This window comes from Salvia hispanica, chromosome 3 (genome assembly GCF_023119035.1).
Source record: "Salvia hispanica cultivar TCC Black 2014 chromosome 3, UniMelb_Shisp_WGS_1.0, whole genome shotgun sequence".
Taxonomy (NCBI): Eukaryota; Viridiplantae; Streptophyta; class Magnoliopsida; order Lamiales; family Lamiaceae; genus Salvia; species Salvia hispanica.
In genome coordinates, this window is record NC_062967.1 from 52,651,019 (window position 1) to 52,673,038 (window position 22,020).

General features: G+C 31.8%; 1 protein-coding gene across 1 annotated transcript; it reads left to right on the forward strand.

The window, feature by feature from the left end:
* The first annotated feature begins 6,711 nt into the window (after positions 1-6,711).
* Positions 6,712-9,061, forward strand: LOC125214841 (probable trehalose-phosphate phosphatase J). Its single transcript, XM_048116020.1, has 11 exons — positions 6,712-6,864; positions 6,944-7,061; positions 7,139-7,279; positions 7,374-7,445; positions 7,698-7,784; positions 7,873-7,929; positions 8,028-8,129; positions 8,204-8,281; positions 8,387-8,456; positions 8,554-8,624; positions 8,709-9,061. Exons 2-11 carry the CDS (start codon positions 6,957-6,959, stop codon positions 8,907-8,909), a joined length of 984 nt encoding a protein of 327 aa, XP_047971977.1. The 5' UTR covers positions 6,712-6,864; positions 6,944-6,956; the 3' UTR covers positions 8,910-9,061.
* The last annotated feature ends 12,959 nt before the right edge of the window (positions 9,062-22,020 follow it).

A 22,020-nucleotide genomic window follows, 5' to 3' on the forward strand; every position in this document is an offset into this window, starting at 1 on the left:
TTAATGTCACCCAATTTATTATCATTATTTTCAATGATTCTCAAATTAGGGCTGTGTTGCAAATCTTTGGATTTTTCTTGTTTAAAAATAAAAAAACAAATAGTTATCTCCAACCCACCGCTAAAATATGTTTTTCAATACTCCTTGCATCCTATAAAAATGACGACTTTTTCCATTTTGATTCGTCCCATAAAAATAGTCCACTTCTATTTTTATAACTCCTTTCTCTTTAATAAAATGCGTTCTATTCTCTACTAACAATACTCCAATTAATTTTTCTATCCATCTCTCTCTCACGTTATTAATAGTGCATTAAAACTCATATCGTCTCAAAAGTCTCTATATTATAGGACAGGGGGAGTACGTTCGTTTAACTTTTTAGTATCGTTGATTGATTGTTTCTTTTGTGGAAATCGGAGTACTTTTTGTATATAGGCAGCTCTATTGAGAATATTTGATACCAAATTACAAATTCAATGTGAAAATTTTAGTTAGGTCGATCACAATTGCGTTCGCGGCTCTATTGCAACATTAAATCAAAGGGGTTGCCAATAAACTGAAATCCCAAATCTGATTTCCTATAATGATTTCCCTACTTATCGTCTTCAAATGCCTAAAGAATAGAGCATCTCAAGAATCATCAACGAGCATAACGCAAGAAAACAGAGTATACTTCGCTCGAATGTAAATACGAAATTGAAAGTTGCAACGACCAGATCTACTCTAACATCAACTAGCATGCGAATAAAAATACCGAACTAAAGTCTAACCATGCATTTTATGCAAAGTGAAATAGATCTATGCCATCTTCTCTCATATTTACCGCAAAAAAAACTAGATCTACAGAATCAAACAACTAACAATTGCGAAAAACATCCAACCGGACAGAAATGAACAACAAACACTACGTTAACAACGTAAACTTCCATGATGCAAGGACTAGAGAATACCCAACTTCAACAACAAAATAACTTCTCAAAACACGAGTACGAAGACAATTAGCTAGAGATAACCAAGTCTGAAGATCTGAGTACAAAAAGGAAAGATAAAACATTTAAAGCTGTAAATAAAATTGTTTCTTGCTCCTAAGAGAAGTGGATCTAGCTGGCGAAGTGGAATGCAATATCTATTAATTAATTTAAGTATGCTATTGATGCACTATTTTTTAGCACTATTAATACCTGCAAGTATACAGAGTATACAGAGTAGCTATACTTGTTTCTATAGCTAAAGGTCAGTACCGGATATCGAACACGGAAAAAACAAACACAGAATGTCTATTTTCTACTAAAACTCAATTACTATCTGGAGAACCAAAAGATTTTGAAAACTTTTGAAAACTTAAAACAATAGAAAGCAAATAAACAACTTGTTGCAGATAAAACACAGAGATAAAATATAGAGATAAGGGAATTCTAGGGATGTGCGTTCATAGTTATGGTTATACAAATCCCAAACTACAATACCTTAGCACAGTTATTACTTTGATAGGATGAGTCACCTAGTTTATGCTCATGCGATGCAAACGTTGATTACTAACATTAGGGTTGTCAATCCTAACACGTAACTCCAAAAAGCTCCTAAGACCCTTGAAAAGTCCTCACTCTCAATTAACAATGTCGTTTTGAACGAAGCTAATTGTAGTGTCTACTAAGTGAACCTAACTTGCTAGAACTCTCTCACAGTTATGAAGCAAGTTATATTGGATCAACACAGAATGTGTCACTCAAACGTGAAGCGTCAAGAATAACTTAGGGAAGAAACAAAGTAAAAACAAAACTAATATTAAATAGAAAAAATGAATTGTATAACCAAAATCGTTACCAACACATCCCTAGAATCCTATGAGTTTAGTTACACATAATGAAATAATCTAAACACAGATTGAAGGGAAAACAATTGGAACATAAAACTAAAGCAAATAAAACCCGTAGGTTGAATCCTTGTCGTTCTTGATGTTCTTGAATCCTTCTTCAACTCCTTGCACAATGAAGTATTCTAGCTTTTAATCTCTGGGAATTATATTGCAAAAAGAGGCTCTGATTTGATGAAACTTGAGGTCTTATTTATAGGGGAAAGTCCCTCCTCATCATAGAAGAAAAAGATCTTCAAAATATGGTAACTCTTTGGGCCAAATCTAGGGCAATCGGATTCGCCGCCTTTTCACGGCGGGCCGCCGCACCTTCTCCGGCGGTCGCAGCGTGGTAGTCCAAACTCTCTGCCTCTTCGGCGGCGGGCCGCCACACGTCCTTCCGCGGTTGACGGACGAGACTTATTTTCTAGCATAAATTTCCAAGGCGGGCCGCTACACATTATTGGCCGCTAGACGCCGGCGGTCACCGGTCGCCGTCTGAACTCCAGATTTTCAGACTTTGCATTTTGACTCCCTTTTTCAGCTCAAATATGCACATTTCTCACAAAACACGTCAAAATACCAAAATGTATAAAATATGCAAATAATGGACATGTAACGTGATTTTAACATTAAAAACGGACCAAATAATGGCCTTAACACAGTGCAAAATCCGAGCGTATCAGCTATTTGACTATAATTAATTAAAAATATATTTTTCCGAGAGTTATCTAGTTCAAAACCTTTATTTATATTCATGGAATGAATTCCAACCGCAAGGTTTCTGAAAAATAAAAAGCCTTTTTCCGAACACCTCTTGACGATATTATCGAACTGGACTAAAATAGCACACAATTAATTGCAATAATAGTACTAGCACATCTAGACATTGATCACCACTATCCAAGATATCAGGATTATTGGATTATAAAACCCCTGCACCATTTGATAAATCAAAGTAGTGTATAATTAATGTCGTTTTCTCATTGTTATGCCAACAATGATTAAGAAATTTCTATCCTGAGACCACGTCTTCCAGTAGATAGCTATGAAAGTCTTTCAGTGCTCTTATTGTTTTACCATACCAATGCCATTTATTTCCAAGAATAGGAAACATGTAGACTGAAACTGCAACCTTTCGGGTTTAGGTATTCAAGTCCTATCTAGGTTGTGAAAAAATCCCTTTGTCTCACTTTAAGAGTCTCATTGAGTTCAACATTGGTTTTAAGATACATAAAGTAAAGTTGGTGAAAAAAGATAGTGGAATGTAGGTCCTACTTTTATATGTTAGTTTTATAATAAAATGTGAGTAGAAAAAAGTTAGTGGAATGTGAGGGCTATTACCATTTATGGAATATTTCAACCGGGACTACTAAAGTGGGACACTAAAAAATAGTAAACCGGGACAGAGGGAGTATTGTTTTAGTTCGACAAAGAACCTTCTATGAACGACGTTCAAAGTTTGTCCAATATGTATAAGAATTAGACTTGTTTGCTTCAATTACGTTTAAATTTTTTAAAAACATATTATAAATGTATAAGCAAACACCAACATGATGAAATTACTTCTTCTTGCATATAGTAGAGTTATTGTATACAAGAAATTATAATCGTGCAATCCTGAGAGGTATTCCATGTATCACACCTGAAGAAACAGATTGGGGACATCATTACCGGCACTGCCCAGTTTATGGATATGTCCATGCTTTGACCAAAAAATATCTTAGTACGAAGGATGGTGAAGAGAAAATCGGGTAGCTACACAAATTGAAGAACAGAAAGGAACAAATCAAATTGGGTACTAGCTATTGAGGAGTATTTAGGTGGAACTAGCCATGGAATGATGAAAAAAACTCAAAGAAATAACTTTCTATGACCCATAATTTAGCCACAATTACCAAACCATGACTTAATTCTGGATATCCTTTAAACTAGACTCCGATATCATTCCTAATAACATCACCAACTGGTGCCTCTTGGGATATTCCCTTCACTGCCCTGTCGGTATTGAGCTTCCAGCTACCTAATGTTGGAAAAGACAAACTTACTAACTTGCTCACTAGAACTTTGGTCTTGGCTTTGCGTGAAGCATAATTTTGCACAACTCGTGCCCAATCCCTGCTCTAGAATATCATGCTATCAACCGACCAAGTCTCACCCTCAAACACTTTAGCATTTTTATTTTTTCATAATCTCCACCAAATCAAACCAAATATGGTACTCCAGGAGTAACCATCTACTATTTTTCTTAAGTTTAAATTTTCAATTAACCAAGCCTCAAATATGATAGCGATAATCTAGAACCAAATATCTCTTCGGACTATCTTGCTCCAAACGGAAGAGGCAGTCGGGCAGCATCTTAAGACCTGATCAATGGATTCTTGTGCTCCCCCACAACCAATACAAGTTGCATCATCAGGAATATGTCGGCGACACCTCTTGACATTAGTGAGTAATCGGTCCTTGAAAGCAAGCCATATAAAGTGTCGAATTCTTTGAGGGACCTTATAACTCTAGATCGAGACCCAAAAATTATCCTCTGCATCCCACTGATCACGACACAAATAGCCATACCTTCCGTCACTGAGCACTTCCCATTTGATTTCCACCATTATACTTAGAGCTTCAATTGATAGAGCAATAACAACTCCAATATGATTCTTCTATCACACTCACTTATTGTCCTGGAGATCGGAAAAAATCAGCATAATTAACATGAAATTTTCAAAAACCTAATTACCTCAAAATTTAAGAAAAAAAAGCAACAAAATAGAAGTATTTCTATCAAATATCTCTATTCAATGTCAACGTGGTCGGCAATAATACAATGGCATCAAAAAACATTGGTCAGATAATCATGCCAATTCCGCACCCGCCAATCCGTTTCTCTAGTAGCTCCTCCTCTGTCGACTCTGTATTTAAGACCCTAAATCTATGTCACCATCATCAAGCACTCTACTACCATTACAAAACAATGGAGATACCAATGTCGACATTGACGGAGAAATGAGTCTACAATTAGGGGTATTTGGTGAGCACACAAGTCTGATAGAAAGGTGGATGCCGCCGAATAAAGGCCATCCAAATGTAATGGAGAAGAATACATGTGGAAAACAACGATTGTGAATCTAGTCTGGCGATTGCTCGTTGAAATTGCAAAACCTAAAAATTAGAATTTTTTAAAAAAATACTCCCTCCGTCCCATAGAAATAGATCATATTTCCTTTTTTCGTCTGATCCATGAAAATAGTCCATATCGATTTACGAAAACCTTTTATTCTCTATCTTACTTTATTATTTACGGAGTCTACCATTTACTAGTACTCCCTCCGTCCCATAAAAGTTGAGACAAAACTTTTGGACACGAAGATTAAGAATTTATATTAAATAAATAGGAGAGATGAAAAAAGTATGAAAGATAAGAGAGAATAAAGTAAATGATGGAATAAAGTAAGAGTGATTAGATGTTTTGTCTTTTGTTAAAAAAGGAAATGACTCAACTTTGTTGGAACGGACTAAAAAGGAATACGACTCAACTTTTATGGGACGGAGGGAGTACTATTTTAACTGCACTTTCTTCTTCTTTCCTACTTTATCACTTATGGAGTCTACCTTCCATTAACACAATTTTAACTATTTTTACTCTTTTACTACTTTACCAATTGCGCATTGAAAATCGTGTTATCCAAAATGGCTTATTTTAATGGGATAAATGGAGTATATAATTTGGATACAAATTGTAATGTTAGAGAATTATAATTAAAATTAGAATAAGTGAAGGATTTTAGAGTGATAGTTTTCTTTAAATTAAAAAAAATGGATAAATTGGTTCTAATTATAATGAATTTTTGTCATAGAATTTAAAAATAAAGAAGATAACTATTACTCCCTTAAAAATAAGAACTAATTCTAAAGTAGTTCATACCATTAAAGGAATTTTATTTCCTGTTGATATGAGATTCATTCATCTCTCTTGCTTGATCTCTCCTCACACATTAAATATTTATTTCTTAACTTCCGGCTAAAAAGATATATTCTATTAATATAGAATGGAGGGAGTATTATTTATGGGGGGAGGAGGAGGTTGACCGAAAAATTGTGAGAGAAATGGGTAGAGGGAGCCCAAATTCAATTTGGGTTTATTATGAAAAAAAATAAGAGATAATCAGGGAATACAAAAGCTTAATTTTTGTAAAAGAAAAGCCAGTCAGAAAATTTTAAAGTGAGATTCTTTTCATCTATTTCTTTGATGAGAACTGCAGTCTTTGTTTTATCCACTTTCTATTACACAATATAATCTTTAACTATCTATATCAAACTCTAATTTATTTTGTGTTTATATTACGTCAAAAGATAATTATACTTCAATAATTTATAAAAAAAAAATTGACTTCCAATATACCCTCTATATCATCATAGAAATAGACTAATTGAGAATGACACAAGTTTTAATGCTCATTTAGTAAAGTAAGAGAATGAAAACAAATAGTTGAAATAATGTAATGAATGATAGGGTACATAAATAATAAAATAAAAGAAAAGGGGAAAATAAGAAAATTAAGTCCATTTTTAAGACGGAGGGATTAACGAGAGAAATGAGGGCTGGAGGAGTATGATATTTACCATAATCTTTTAATGGAATCTAAAGCTAACCCACGATGTACAAACAAGACAAACAAGCGTCGTATGTTCGATGTCGGTTAATGCACAGCGTGGAAAAGAAGGAGGGGTCCACACAGAGCTCACACGAATCCAAGGTGGGGCCCAGGCGTGGTTGGGGGGCCAAAGTAGTTGGGCGTTTCCTCTGTTTACACTATAAAAGAAGCAATCTACCACGAATATTTCACACACAACACCCACTGCTTTTCCCTCTCTTTCCTCCTGCCTCTCGTTTTGTTTTGCAGTGCCCAAAAACACCCTTTCTATTGAATCCATACAAAAAATAGTCCTCTGTTTTGACCTCGGTTTCTTCAACAATTCAATTCAATTCCAACCGTTTATTTGTATTTTAGGTACAAAAACACTTTCTAGTTTCTACTCGATCAGTTGTTGTCAAGAAATTTTTAATCTTTAGATTGCTCTGTTTTGTAGTGAGCATCAAAATATGGTGGCGGCGGCGACCAACAACACGTGGCTTGATAGCATGAGGGCATCCTCTCCCACCCACATCAAAGCGCCGCCCCTCTCCGACGCCCACAACTCTTGGATTGTAAGCCACATACATACGTGAATTTGTTTCGACACACAAACAAGAGTGTTTGAATTTATTTTTTTAATTGTTGGCAGCTGCGGCACCCCTCGGCGCTGGACGTGTTCGACCAAATCACCATGTCTTCCAAAGGGAAGCAAATCGTCATGTTTCTCGACTACGACGGCACCCTCTCCCCCATCGTCGATGACCCTGATCGCGCCTTCATGTCCGAATCGGTAAGAGCATTCTTTAAAAAAATAAACAAAAAAACTCACAACATATTGTGTGAAAAAAGAGGTAAAGTTGTTCATTGTTAATTTTGGAGTACAGATGAGAGCAACTGTGAGGAAAGTGGCCAGATATTTTCCAACTGCTATAGTGAGCGGGAGGTGCAGAGACAAGGTACATACATAATCTTTGCTTCCTCTGTTTCTAAAAATAGAAATTTTGGAGATGACACGAGATTTTAATGCAAAATTGGTAAGTAAGAGAAAAAAAATAGAAAAAATAGCGGGCCATTTCTTAAATTGGAAAATTTTATATTTTTACGAAACAGACAAAAAATAATAATAATTTTAAAAATTGGAAGTATTTTGTTTCTTGCACAATTTGTATCATTGTTTTGTTATTTAAATTTTCTAGTTTTGTGTGTAGGTGTACAGTTTTGTGCGTTTGAGAGAGCTGTATTATGCTGGAAGCCATGGCATGGACATAAAAGGCCCATCAAAAGGTTATAACAAGGTCAGTCACTTTTCACCACTCTCTATATCTTCTCTCTCTACTAATTATCATCCCTCTTCATGCAATTTTTTTATTTAATAATGATCAGGATGCTGAAGCTGTTCTTTTCCAGCCAGCTAGTGAATTTATTCCAATGATCAATGAGGTCAGGAATTAGTTATTTATTTCCATTTAAATTCAAAACCCCCTTTTTTTTGGGTGAGTAAATATTTATATACCGTTTATTATTAAAATGAATATTAGGTTTATAAAGCCCTTTTGGAGGTGACAAAATCCACTCAGGGGGCTAGAGTGGAACACAACAAATTCTGTGTCTCTGTACATTTTCGTTGTGTTGATGAGAAGGTAACACAACCTCTATACCTTCTTTTTTTTTTTCTTTCCTAATTTGTTAACTTATTTATGATTACTTTTTATAGAAATGGATTGAACTAGCGAAACAAGTTGCAATAGTGTTGGAAGGCTATCCGACCCTAAGATTATCTCAGGGCAGGAAGGTAATTTCAGTTACACACAAAGTAAATAGTTTATGCGTCAAGCATGCTTTGTAGAGTATATTTCTTATTCACTATATACTTATCCATGTAAAATTTTGATTTTAGGTGTTTGAGATTCGGCCAACTATTAAATGGGACAAGGGCAAGGCACTTGAGTTCCTCCTAGAGTCACTTGGTAAGTTGATATTATTTCTATTTTTCTTTAATTATGTCTTTATAGTGAATGGTCCCAAAATGATAGTAATATTAATAAACTTAATTAATTTTGACAGGGTATGCTAATTGTGCTGATGTGTTCCCTGTTTACATCGGTGATGATCGAACTGATGAAGATGCTTTTAAGGTATTTAAAACGGAATTAGCACAAGTTTGATTGGACTAAGTATAAGAAAATATAATGACGGGTTTTGGTTGGTATGTTTATTAGGTTTTGAGAGAGAGAGGTCAAGGGTTTGGAATAGTGGTATCGAAGACGCCAAAGGATACAAAGGCATCATATTCATTGCAGGAGCCCTCCGAGGTTATGGCGTTTCTCAGACGGTTGGTAGAGTGGAAGAAAGTGTCGTTGAGACGCCACTTCAGGATGAGAAGACGACTTCAAGAAATCAAAATCAACTTCCCAAATTAATATTACTACTATATTTTTTACATTATTAATATGTATATTTCTCTAGAGAAAAATACTAGCTCTTTTATTGATAATTAAGCTTGTACGGGGTGAAGTTGTAATTTCCCACCTTACTTGGATTAAACTAAGTAAATACAATGGCTTTTCTCACATATTTAGTACTCCATATTCAAGAAGGCTAAAGATAAATTAAAAAAATTGTACATATAAAATACACTCAAATTTTAAACCAGTTTTTATTTAAACCGGTTATCTTATTAATTATTATTTCTTTACTTAACTGCCCTTTTGCTATATTCGTAAAGTTCAATCAATATCAAATTACATTAATATATATGGAAATAGAGTATGAAAATATTAAATATGGATGATCACTTCAAAATAAAGTGCCACTTATTTGGAGAGATCGCATAAATTGAGGTTACACTAATTGGTTGATACCATTTTTCCTAAAGCATTAAACATTATTTAATAAAAAAAATTGAATGCAAAATATTAGTATTATTATTTGGTTAAATGATAACATTAAAAAACTAAGTATACATACACGTAGTTGTTTATATAGTACAATGTAACTTATAATTTTAAGACTTATTTAATAATAAAATAATTAGATGAAAAAAATACTGATATTATTTCGTTGGATTAGCAATAAGAGATTATGTACAAATGAAGTAGCATTTTTTATAATTGCAAATTAAATATTAGTATTTAATAATAAAATAATTGAATGCAAATGACTACGATTACTCCAATTGATAATCACAATACTAAGAAATTAAGTACTACATATTCATTTAGTTGTTTTTATAAATTGAAATTTTAACAATTATTTAATAATTAAATGTGAATGACTATAATTATTTCATTTGATGATAAAGATTAAGAAATTAAGTATATAAATAGTCATATTTATAACTTAAAATTTTTATTTAAAAAAATTAATAACAAAATAATCAGATATGAATGACTATGAATAAATTGTTTGATGATAACACTAAGAAATTTAGTATATATGCATGTAGTTGTTTTTATAACATAAAATTTTAAGAATGATTTGATTATAAAATAATTGAATTAAAAATACTAGTATTACTTATTTGGATAATAACACTGATAAATTAAGTATATATGCTTGTAGCTATTTTTTTTAATTCAGAAATTTCAAAATTATTTTATAATAAAATAGTTGGATGTGAACAACTATGATTTTTTCATGTGATGATAATACTAAGAAGTTAAGGAATCAAAATAAACATAAGAATTTAAAAACTAACGAATCAGATTACTGTCTCTCATAGATATTTGGCAAATAAACATGGCCTAAAAAATCAAGCATATGTCCGTCCATGTTATTTTTATAGCATAGAATTTTAAGAATTATTTAATAATAAAATTGTCACTGATTACGAGTGACTATGATTATTTTATTTGATGGTAACACTTAGTAATTAAGTATACATGCATATAGTCATTATTTTAAGTATATACTGATATAGTCATTTTTCTATAATAAGAAATTTAAAAATCATATAAGAAGAATTAGATGCAAATGCCTATGAGTATTTCTTTTGATGATAGCACTAATTAAGAAATTAAGTATATATACATGTAGTCATTTTTATAAGTTAGATTTTAAGAATTACTTAGTACTAAAAAAATAATTGGATGTGAAAACTATTGTTATTTCTTTTGATAGTAACACTTATTAATTAAGAATATATTCATATAGTCATTTTTTAGGTGTATAATTTATAAATTTTAAAATTATTTAATTATAAAATATTGAATGTGAATGATTATGATTATTTCGTTTGATGATAGCACTAATTAAGAAATTAAGTATATATGCATGTAGTATTTTTGTAAGTTTAGAATTTTAATTAAGAATTACTTAGTAGTACTAAAAAATTAATTAGATGCGAAATACTATTGTTATTTCTTTTGATAGTAACACTTATTAATTAAGAATATATTCATATAGAAGATAATTTACAAATTTTAAAAATTATTTAATTGGAACATAATTTAATTGGATGTTAATGACTATGATTATTTCGTTTGATGATAATTCTAAGAATTAAGTATATATGCATGTACCATTTTATAATTAGAAATTATAAAAAATATTTATTAATAAAATAATTATTTCATTTGATGATAAAACTAAAAAATTAAGTTGAAGGAAGAAATATCCTCATTATTGTTAATGGAAGAATAAATTATACAACTAAAGTATATTATGTACGTAATTCGTTGCAATTTGCAAAGATGTAGTAGTAAATTATTTCCTAAAAGTGAAAACGCCGATTATGGAAAACTTAATTTTTCCTAAATGCTCTTAGAAGGGTAATCACGTACTACATTGTTGTAATTAATTATGATTCATTTATTGTAAATATAAAATTCCTAAAATGTCCAACTTTGTATATACAATTTTTGTTAATTTATCACTACTCATTAAAGAAATATATTGCGAGGTGACATGAGATATTTATTGTGTTGTGTATGTTTCACAAGCCATCATTAGTTAAGCAAGTGGGAATGGGATTTGAGTAAAGTGATGGAAGAATTGCATTCCAAATTCTTGAATTTTTGTCTAGGATCTGTCACGTGATTGCAGCATCTTCCTGGTGTTGTAGCATTTTATGTACTTGCTTTAAATGTTGTCCAATTAAATGAAGCATTAATTTTTAATTAGATATTTAGATAGTGACAAGTTTTTTATTTCTTATTGATTGTATATTTGATTACGCTCCGAATATGTAATCCTTTTTAATTAGATATTTATATAAGGTTAAAGTAGATAAAGTAAAGTAAGATATGGAATAAATTAAAAAAGACGAAGAGAAAGTAAAGTAAGAGATATAAAAAGATTTTTTATTAGAAAAGGGAAATGACTCAACTACCTGAGGACAACCTAAAAAGGAATATGACTCAACTACCTTGGAACGGAAGGAGTATTATTATCGACGGCCGGAAATGCCGACCTTATCGTGAATTCTCACTCTTTGATTTAACCTTCTAAATATAATGACTATAGAGTTATCAATTCCGATCTAATATGTGGATCCTCGCTCGATTCCTCGACATACATTTAAATCATGCTTTTATTGTTTGTCAAGTAATCAGAAGCATTATCGCATAGAACCAGACTATGTAAATGAAGTATTGAACATCTGAGACAATTTACATACGAATCATTGTGAATTGGTAGGGGAGAAACTTGTATTTATAGATATATGACATAATTTCTAGTAACCTCCCATGATTAAGGGGAAGATAATTATAGAAAAGATTAGTCTAACTATTTTCCTTATCATCCCCACTCAAGCGTTGCGTGGGATGAGATGGGACAAAGTGCAGGTCGAGGAAGATTCTTGGTAAAGATGTCAGCAAGCTGAAGATGAGATGGGACAAAGTGCGTAGTAAGTTTCCTGAAGCTACAAGTTCTCGTACAAAATGATAATCTTGGTCAATATATGCTTAGCTCGTTTATGAGCCACAGGATTTTGGCTAAGAAAGATATCACTCTTATTATCACAAAGGAGCTGAGGCCAAGAGGATGGAGAAGACTGAAGCTCATGAAGAAGATTCGAGAGTCAAACAATTTTAATAGCCATGTTTATGCATCGACCGCAAGAGGAATATACGGAAGCAACCATGCATGTTGTGAGGTATTTGAAGGGTAAAATTGGTTATGGAGTACTCCGCAAAAAGGAAAACGATTTGAGAATACATGGATACACTCATACAGAGTGGGCAAGCAATCCCATTGATATTATCAAGACCAACGACCGGATACATCACCTTTGTTGGAGGTAACCTAGTCACAAGGATGAGTAAAAAGCAAAAATTGGTTGCACAATCTAGAGAAGAGGCAGAAGTTCATTGAATTAAGTGTGGTTTGACTGAGATCTTATGGCTTCAAAAATTAATGAGGTTTAGGTTTATTTTGTGATAATAGGCAATCATTAGCATATTAGAAAACCTAGTCCATCATGACTGCGCGAAACATGTTAAAAGATCATTCAGAAGACCAATTAGACGATGTCCTATGAAAGTAGTAAATTCCAAAGTGGCGAAGACACTATTAGATAAGTTGAGTATCGGAAATTTTGTAACTTAATTTGAGGGGAGTATTATATTATAGAAAGATTACATTTTGAAGAAGATTTGCATGATATTCAACTTGTAATATAAAGTAGATTGATATCATTTGATTTCCTATCTTGTATACATCTTACAAAATCCTCTATTTTGAGAGGAATTCCATATAACATCAATATACAGAAATTACCCAACTATCTTCACTCGATTTTTCCCTCTCTATGATTTTTAAATATAAACAACTTCCTTGAAAAATTATAGCAAAAAGGTATAGAATTTCGCTTAAAAAATGTATAGATATTAATGGGAGGTTACGATATGTTTCAGTTTCCGGTTGCCATGAAATTGTTTAGTAAAAATACAAGATGACTAAAATTGTCTGAGGAGGTTGTGAAATCTTTATTAGGACGATCATTATTCTGTAAAGACTAATAAATCTGTATAAAATCGTGTTGATTTGTCATTGTAGAAAAGAAGATATAGCATTGGGAGAAGATCAAATGAAATTAAACAAACTTTAGGATTTCAAGTTCATTAATCAATCCATATAATTAAATATTGAATAAATGTTCCTTATCAACTTAAACTTTATCTAGGAGTTGGTAAAAATACTGAAAAACCAGTATATCAATCACATCGTACCAAAAATATTGAAAATTACCGAATTTTCGGTATATTATAATCTTCATTACGGTACGATAGCGTACCGTAAGTTTTCGCTATGATAACTATACGAATTTTCTTATATTGCGGTATACTATAAAATACCGATAATACGATATATACCGAAAAAATCGGTATACCACGGTGTACCGAATATTCGGTATATGGCCAAAACCGGTATATACCTATATTCCGAAATAATATACATAATATATACTCCCTCCGTCCCAAGATAAGCGATTCACATTCCTTTTTGGGACGTCTCAAGATAAGTGAGCAATTTCCTTTTTTGGTATCCTCTCTCTTACTTTTTCTCTCTACTTTATTAACTCTATTACTTTATTCACTTTACACTTTACTAACAAAACATCATTTCCTTAAATCATGTGCCGAAAAGTTTGTGCTCACTTATCTTGGGACGAAGGGAGTAGTATATTTAATATATTTATATATAAAATTGAATTGAATAGATTAAATAGATAATATATTTTTATGTTTTTAAAATATAATTTTCGGTATAAAGGTATACTAAAGGTATAGTAAACGGTATATCGTACTGAAGTTCGGTATACCATACTGTACGGCAAAAATAATGAATTTATCGGGAAGGTCATGCGAAGCAAAAATAATGAACTTATCATCTTGCCCAATCACATGTGTGTTTGTCAAAGGTTTATGCAAAATAATCGGGAAGCGAAGTTTATCTTTCAATTTGTATCTTTCCGGCAAATGTGGACAGTTGTTTAACTCCGTTGTCTTCAAGTATGTTTCACCAATTGATCTTGATATGAGAATTGAAAAAAAAAAGCAGTTTTACTCTTGGTATATCTAATACTAGAAGATAATAACTATTTTAAAATTAGTTTTTTACCTTTGTGAAGCTCTTTACTAGAGGATACTCATTTGTACGGACATTCTTGGTGTGCTGTCTCCAGAGCTCATCGTGACCAAATGGAATACTATTATCATGGTTGGTTGATAATGTGTTGGCTTGGACGAGTCGTCTAAGCCCAGTCAGTCGCCCCTTGAGAACTTCCAACAATAGTGGGAGATTTTTACTAGCCAAAGCAAGAAACTCTTCTTCTAAAGTCACAATTGCTTTCTCTAAAATTGCTAGTGACATTCCGCCATGAGTAGTTGAGTAGTTGTGCATTCTGCATCAGGTGATTTACAGAAATAATTCGCATTATTATAACAAATTACTAGTAAAAGATAGAATAATGCTCATTTTCCAAAAAATAATAAAATACCTAGGGGTCGAGAAAAGTAACAAAAAACAATAAAATACCTAGTTGTGCATTCTGCATCAGGTGATTTACAGAAATAATTCGCATTATTATAACAAATTACTAGTAAAAGATAGAATAATGCTCATTTTCCAAAAAACAATAAAATACCTAGGGGTCGAGAAAAGTACCAAAATACATCACTTTTCGGCGTACAACACTTTTCGGTATGGAAACAGTATCAATTTTCCTATACCATGATATATTGTGGTATAGCGTAGATTCGGTATACAATCTTTTGTGCATACTGAAAAATCAGTATTGTTAAAATAGTATACTCCATCCATCCCATAAAAATAATGACATTTTTCATTTTGGGATGTCACACAAAAATATCTTCTTTTATTTTTGGTAACTTCCTTCTCTCTAATAAGGTGAGTTTATTCTCCACTAACAATACTATAGTAAATATTATATTGTATTTAATATATTTATATACTCCATAAATAGAATTAAAAAGAAAAAATCTTTGAAAATCCTACTTTTAAATATTTTAAGTATATAAAATAGATTTTTTGATAACTTTATTACGGTCAATCATACCGTACTTCGGTATACCATAAAAGTGCGGCATACCGCAATAACGGTAAAGCAACGGTGTAAAAAATTAACCATACCTAATTTTCGATATGGTATCTGAAGGAACTGGCAGCGGAAACGTTCGAATTAAATCAAATAAATAAATCACATAATAATCAGATTATTTAGACAAATTCTATTGGCATAATTTTCACATGTATCATGCTCAAAACTTGAATTAATCATGCTTTAAGTATAATTGAAACCTAAAACATGCTTTTCTACGGAGCAGAAATAATACCTTGTTGATTCTCCAAAGAATTGACGATGGCTAGCGACTTCTCCACGTGACGCTTTGAATACTGGACCACGAATCTTCTCTCTGGTTCCCGAACTGTACTCCAATATCAGTGTGGGTTGATCTCACCGAAATACTACGACTTAAATAAAAGAGACAGAACAAATCCTACTCCTAAGAGGAGAAAATTTCGAGCTCCTAAAGGACAGAGGGGGACGCAAATTTTGAGTAATAATAATGATGATTTGTGTCTCCTTTATTCTCCTATTTATATTAAGTTCCTTTTGGGTCCAGACAGGGATCTATGGAAGGTTTTGGATATGGGCTCACCCAATTTACCTTTTACTAATTAAATTGAACCCACAATTTAATACAAGCTTTAATTGGAATATTATGAGCAGCCACTACATAAGTAATATTGAACTCTCCCCATCCAAATCCGAAATTATAAGTAATCCGGGTTTCCGTTTTAACTTTTATTTCCCGCACTTAAGATAAAAATGTCCATTAATTAATTAATGCCTGCTATGGACTTAATTAATTAATATTTTATTAATTCCAAGAGTGGACTTAACATGAAACACTTATTTATTATTCTTAGAGTAATCAAACTCCAACTAACTAGGTTCCGAATAATAAAACCTTGTTTCACGCTCCTCTTGAGGACATTATCAAACGAGACTCACCTCGCGTACGATTCAACATAATAGCAATCCTAGCATCGCTAGATATTAATCACCACTACCCAATATATTAGGATTATTGGGTTGCGAAAACCCTGCACCATTTGATAAGTCAAATTAGTGCATAATTAATACCGTATGCTCAATGCTAACCTATGTTGATTAAGAAACAAATATTTATCAAGACCTCGTCTTTCAGTAGATAGCATAAAGACTCGTCTTACTCTTAGATCCGTTCAGTGCTTTACCACACCAATGTCATCTTATTTTAGTAAGGCTTAAAAATATGCGGACTGACATTGCAACCTTTCACGATGGATAGTCTAATTTCATCTAGGTCGTGAAATTCTTCTTTTTCTTTGTTTAGGACTGACCGTGTTACCTTAAAGTGGACAACGCCCACAACCGGCCTACTAAAACAAAGACTTAGACTTTATTAAGTTTTCTTATACATTTAAACATGCAATTAACATCCATTAAATGTAAAATATAAAAATATTATGACAAAAATAATCTGTTTTATTCCTTGGAAAATAAAATAAGAGTTTTACAGTATTCAATCACTCGAAACGTGATTTCTAGTATACAAACTCTAACAGTATCGGTATAATATTTTGTCATATCACAATTTTGAGTATGTTATACGGTATGACGTTCTCGATATGGTATATCGTACCAACTCATCCTTGATCAAAACAATCACAATTTTAGTTTTAACCGTATTTTGAAGTATCTAATTAAACCACATGGTGTACACATTATAATTTATGAACAATTACTAAGCAACTCCTAAGATCTTAAGTCATCATGCTTACTCTCAAACCTGTCGAATTTTTTGAATTAATATATCAATTAATCTTAATAATAATAATAATAATAATAATAATAATAATAAATACTCATCTTTCGAATTGTACATAAATGCATAAGCCATCCAAACAATAGTCAGTTATACGAAAGCATTAAATACAAACATCAATTGTAATATAACAAGGTTTTTCAAACAAGTTTTGTAAACTTAGAAATTAAACCGTAAATTTTATAGTTAATTATTTTTGCCTTGTAAGCAGAAAGAGTAATTTAGGCCTTCATCAACAACAAATAATTTAGGCCTTCATCTAAACGGTTGCGGCTAAAGTGAAACAACCCGCGTGCGTGATCAAATTTATCTAACTGAGAAAAATATTTAAAAAAATGAAAGATCAGTTTATATTTGATTTTGACATTTTGTTTTTTGTGAATGTAATAAATGAGTGGACCCTTCGACCCATGCTGAGTCAAAAGGGTAATGTTATGAGTCTTAATTATGTCCATTATACTTATATCTCAAAAGATGTTTTTGTCATTGTTCTCTATTTTAGTTTTCAATTTTCTTAATCCTTCTGGTTTATGCTGGAGATAGTTTTCTCTTTATTAGTCACAAGTAAAATTCATAGCAAAGTCCTCTAAAATCTTGATACCTCTCAATAACTAGACATGCAAGATCATATAGTCACGTTTGACAAATAATAGAATTTAATTTAATTTTTGATATTGATTTTAGTGACATTTCATTTGCTCTATCCTCTATACTCTATAGTAGTAATATACAAGAACTTGACATACTCAGATATTAATTTCGTAACATGTAGTCATTATTGAAATCTGGTGAGGGATTGTATAGTTCCAGAGATTAAACATAAAAAAGATTAATTAAAATGTACTTACAAAAAATTATATGGAGATCACGAGAGGTTTATAAATTACTAATAATGCAAATATGTAATACCTAGGGATGCACCCTATAAACTATAAAACCTTAATATAAGGATTCACCTTTTGATGCTGTTGGATTATTATAATAGATTTCTCTAAAATAACTATTTTTTCTATGTTAGCAGGCTGTCCCATTTTACATATACGTTAGTTATACTTGCACCCTATTTCGTGACCAATGAAAGTATGACATTGCATATTACAAATAATTAATTTAATGATGCTGATTAATACACCAAATACGGCGGTTTATGGTATTTTAGACATCACGTTTAATATTATTATATATTGGATATGGATAATATATGTGATTTTTTGTTACATCATGCAATATAATTATATATCATTCTGAATATTTTGTACAATAAACAATCACTACAAATATCATATTAATACGATAGGCGCCTAATATTCTTTGAAACAAAAATACACCACAAACACGATGCCAAATGTCATTAGAAAGCTGGATTTGGAACATATACCACATAGAAGTCTAATCAAATACAACCTTAGTTACCAAAACCTCCCATGTTAGTGATAGTAAACTTTAATTTTATTTCCCTTCTTTATTGTTAGGTTTTGAAAGGGAAAACCACCAAAATTAGCTAGGTGTAGGGAATCTTAATTATACAAAATTGGTTGAATGAGGTGTTGGAATCCACTCCATAATTTGCAAATGTGTTTGTAGATGTGAAGAAAAGGCATGGTAATGTGACACTAACATGCCACCAATTTATTTGACAACCTTAAGATGTGGAAAGATGTATGCCACTTTATTCGGTAATCATGATTACTAGTCCAACACCAAGCTTCGTCGATTTTTGGTAGGAAACTAGGTAGAAGGAAAGAGAGAGCTTGAATATCGGTAAACGACTAAATTCCTACTACTTTTACTTATCATGTACATATGAAATAATAACCTAGAGTCATGTCGTCGTGTTACAATGTATATAAGGATGTCGTAGTGATTGTATACACAAATTTCCATATTTTTTTTGAATTTATCTCAACTATGATGTCTTTTTTTTATATTTGCAATAAAAAAAATTCACTCACATTATAAACTATACTCAATAAATTCACAAAAATTCCAAGTTACTATCTCTTTCCTTTTAAAATATGAATGATTTCCATTTTTACCAGGCCATTAAGTTATGTACACCTAAATACTACTAATAATGTGGATTTCATAATCCGCTAACACTACTTTTACTATTTTTTCTTCTTTTAACTTTATCAATTGCGCGTTAAAATCTATGTTATTTTAAAAGTTCCTAATTTTAAAGGACGAACGTAGTGTTAGATAAAGTGAACAGGACGGGTGCGGTGTTAGATATGTGAATGGACGGAGGAGTATCATATGAGAACCAAATTTCTACAGGTATAAGTGTAAAAATGTGAATGCATCCATTTCAAATACAAAGAAATTGGAAATATTATAGATTTTAATGAAGAATTCATCAAGTGGAAGTGATAAGATTAAAAGATAATTAGAGCATTATTGTTAAGGAATATGGCTTATTATATTAAAAAAATATATCAAAAATGGAAGTTGATTAATTTTAAGTGATATACCAAAATAAAAAATTGACTAAACTTTTAGGATGGATTGAGACAAAATGATAGTATAATCCCTTAGAGCACATGCACTCAAGATATCTATACATGCTCATTTTAAATGTCATATTGAACACAAGCTATATTTAATTTTAAGTGATATACCAAAATAAAAAATTGACTAAACTTTTAGGATGGATTGAGACAAAATGATAGTATAATCCCTTAGAGCACATGCACTCAAGATATCTATACATGCTCATTTTAAATGTCATATTGAACACAAGCTATATTTTTAATAAGATATTTCTATGTTCTATTAAAAATAAAACGTTTTTCATTTTAGATTGTCTCACTAAAAATGACACATTTTCTAAAAATAGAAAAAATATCATTTCTATTTTTCTATCTTTTACTTTATTCTCTTTTCACTTAACTCAGAAAATGACACTACATATAATCACGTGTGAAAAAACAAATGTTTCATACTTGCAACCTAGCACCTAATCAGAACCATCATCTCCTCCATTTTATAGACCTTGCGACTAACGGGGTGAAGGGTCTTTGCTTTGCCATTTAGCCTCCTTAGGAAGCGACGGCTCCATATCTGAAATGTCGTGCTTGCTAATGTTGATCGGGAAGTTGTCATTCGGGTCTATGGTGGAGCCATGCGATCCTAGTGTACCCAGATCTTAGTGTTCCATGACCAGCCACTACAGGTCTCCATAGTTCCCCACATTGGCGAAGTTGAGATCAAATCTCGCAACTTAGCGGAGGTTGTTGGGAGCTTTGGGGGACCGTTAGGGTACTTGAGATCCGTCGGGATATGTTGGGGCCACAAGGATTCATTTTTTGTGAGTGGAAAGGGATAAATGAGATGTGAAGTGGGTTATTTATATAGTAAAACTCATAAAGAATTTTTTTTTTTTTTTTGAAATCCTAAGACGGATTCCTCATGCAATAGTGTCGCACTTCCCCTCTTGCAATAGCGTCGAAATTTCGACACTAGTGGTCGACCGGATTTTGGGCGCTATTGCACATTGGTGATCGAACCCCTTAGTACCATGCTATATCTTCCATTTTATATATGCTCATTAATTACCTCTATCTCTATATGCATTAAATTTTGTTCTGATTCTTTAGACTATTCATTTTGTGGTGCAATTGTTTTCTAATGAGTAGCATGGACTAGACTGTGATATAATTATGGACCAAAATTATTATATTGGGTCACGCGGGTTCACATGATTTAGCATGTGGCATGTGATGGGAAAACGATTGGAGGGATGTATGTGGTTGAAGTTCATTGCCTGGATTCATTCTGAATCCTTCTGACAGTTTCTTTTTATTTTTATTAGTATTATTTTATTATTAAACATTTTGATTTCATTTATTGTGTTACTAGTCGTCGCCGTCTCGTCCAGAAATAAACGTTTGTAATTTCATGTTTTTATTTTTATATTATATCTTTCTTCCAAAAAATACTTTCTTCGTCCCATTAATTATCATAAATGGTTTAACCTGTCTCAAGTTATTAGAAATAGAAATTGGTTGTAAAAAGTACTAGTAAGTACTCTCTCATTTCCTATGTAGCAGAGTCATTTCTTTTCGGTACGATATTTAAAAAAAAATTGTTTTAAATGAGTTAAGTAAAAGGAGAATAAAGTAAAAAGTAAAAAAGTTGAGAGACGAAAAGAGAGTAAAGTAAGTGAGCGTAAAGTACATTTTGCCTAAAAGGAAATGACTCAGCTATAGTGTGACAATCTAAAGAGGAATACGACTTAGCTACAGAGGAACAGAGGAGTAATATATTGCGTGTCTTATTTTTACATACTCTCTGGTCTCATTAAAAATAAAATATTATTTTGTGTTTGATTGTCCCACAAAAAATTATGTATTCTTTCTCGTCTCATTAAAAATAATATATTATTTTGTGTTTGATTGTCCCACTAGAAATTATGTATTCTTTCTGTTCGTCAATGTGTGTCCTAGTTTTCCATTTTGGTCCTCATATTAATTGTCTCACATCATTTTTACAACTTTTGGTAGTGGATCTCATATCACACTATTCATCTTCACTTACATTTTATTATAAACTACTTCTTCCGTCCAGTTAAGATGACAAACTTATGTTTTTAGTTTGTCCTAAATAAGATGACGCATTTATATTTTTGATAACTTTCTCTCTCCAATTAATACACCTAACCACTTTTTTTCACTTCAAATAAAATATTCAACCT

Excerpts from the sequence above, each read along its gene's own strand:
- LOC125214841 (XM_048116020.1), top strand. The coding sequence starts at position 6,957 with ATGGTGGCGGCGGCGACCAACAACACGTGGCTTGATAGCATGAGGGCA. Across the intron at positions 7,062-7,138 it reads ACGCCCACAACTCTTGGATT|CTGCGGCACCCCTCGGCGCT; the intron begins GTAAGCCACATA and ends AATTGTTGGCAG. Across the intron at positions 7,930-8,027 it reads TTATTCCAATGATCAATGAG|GTTTATAAAGCCCTTTTGGA; the intron begins GTCAGGAATTAG and ends AATGAATATTAG.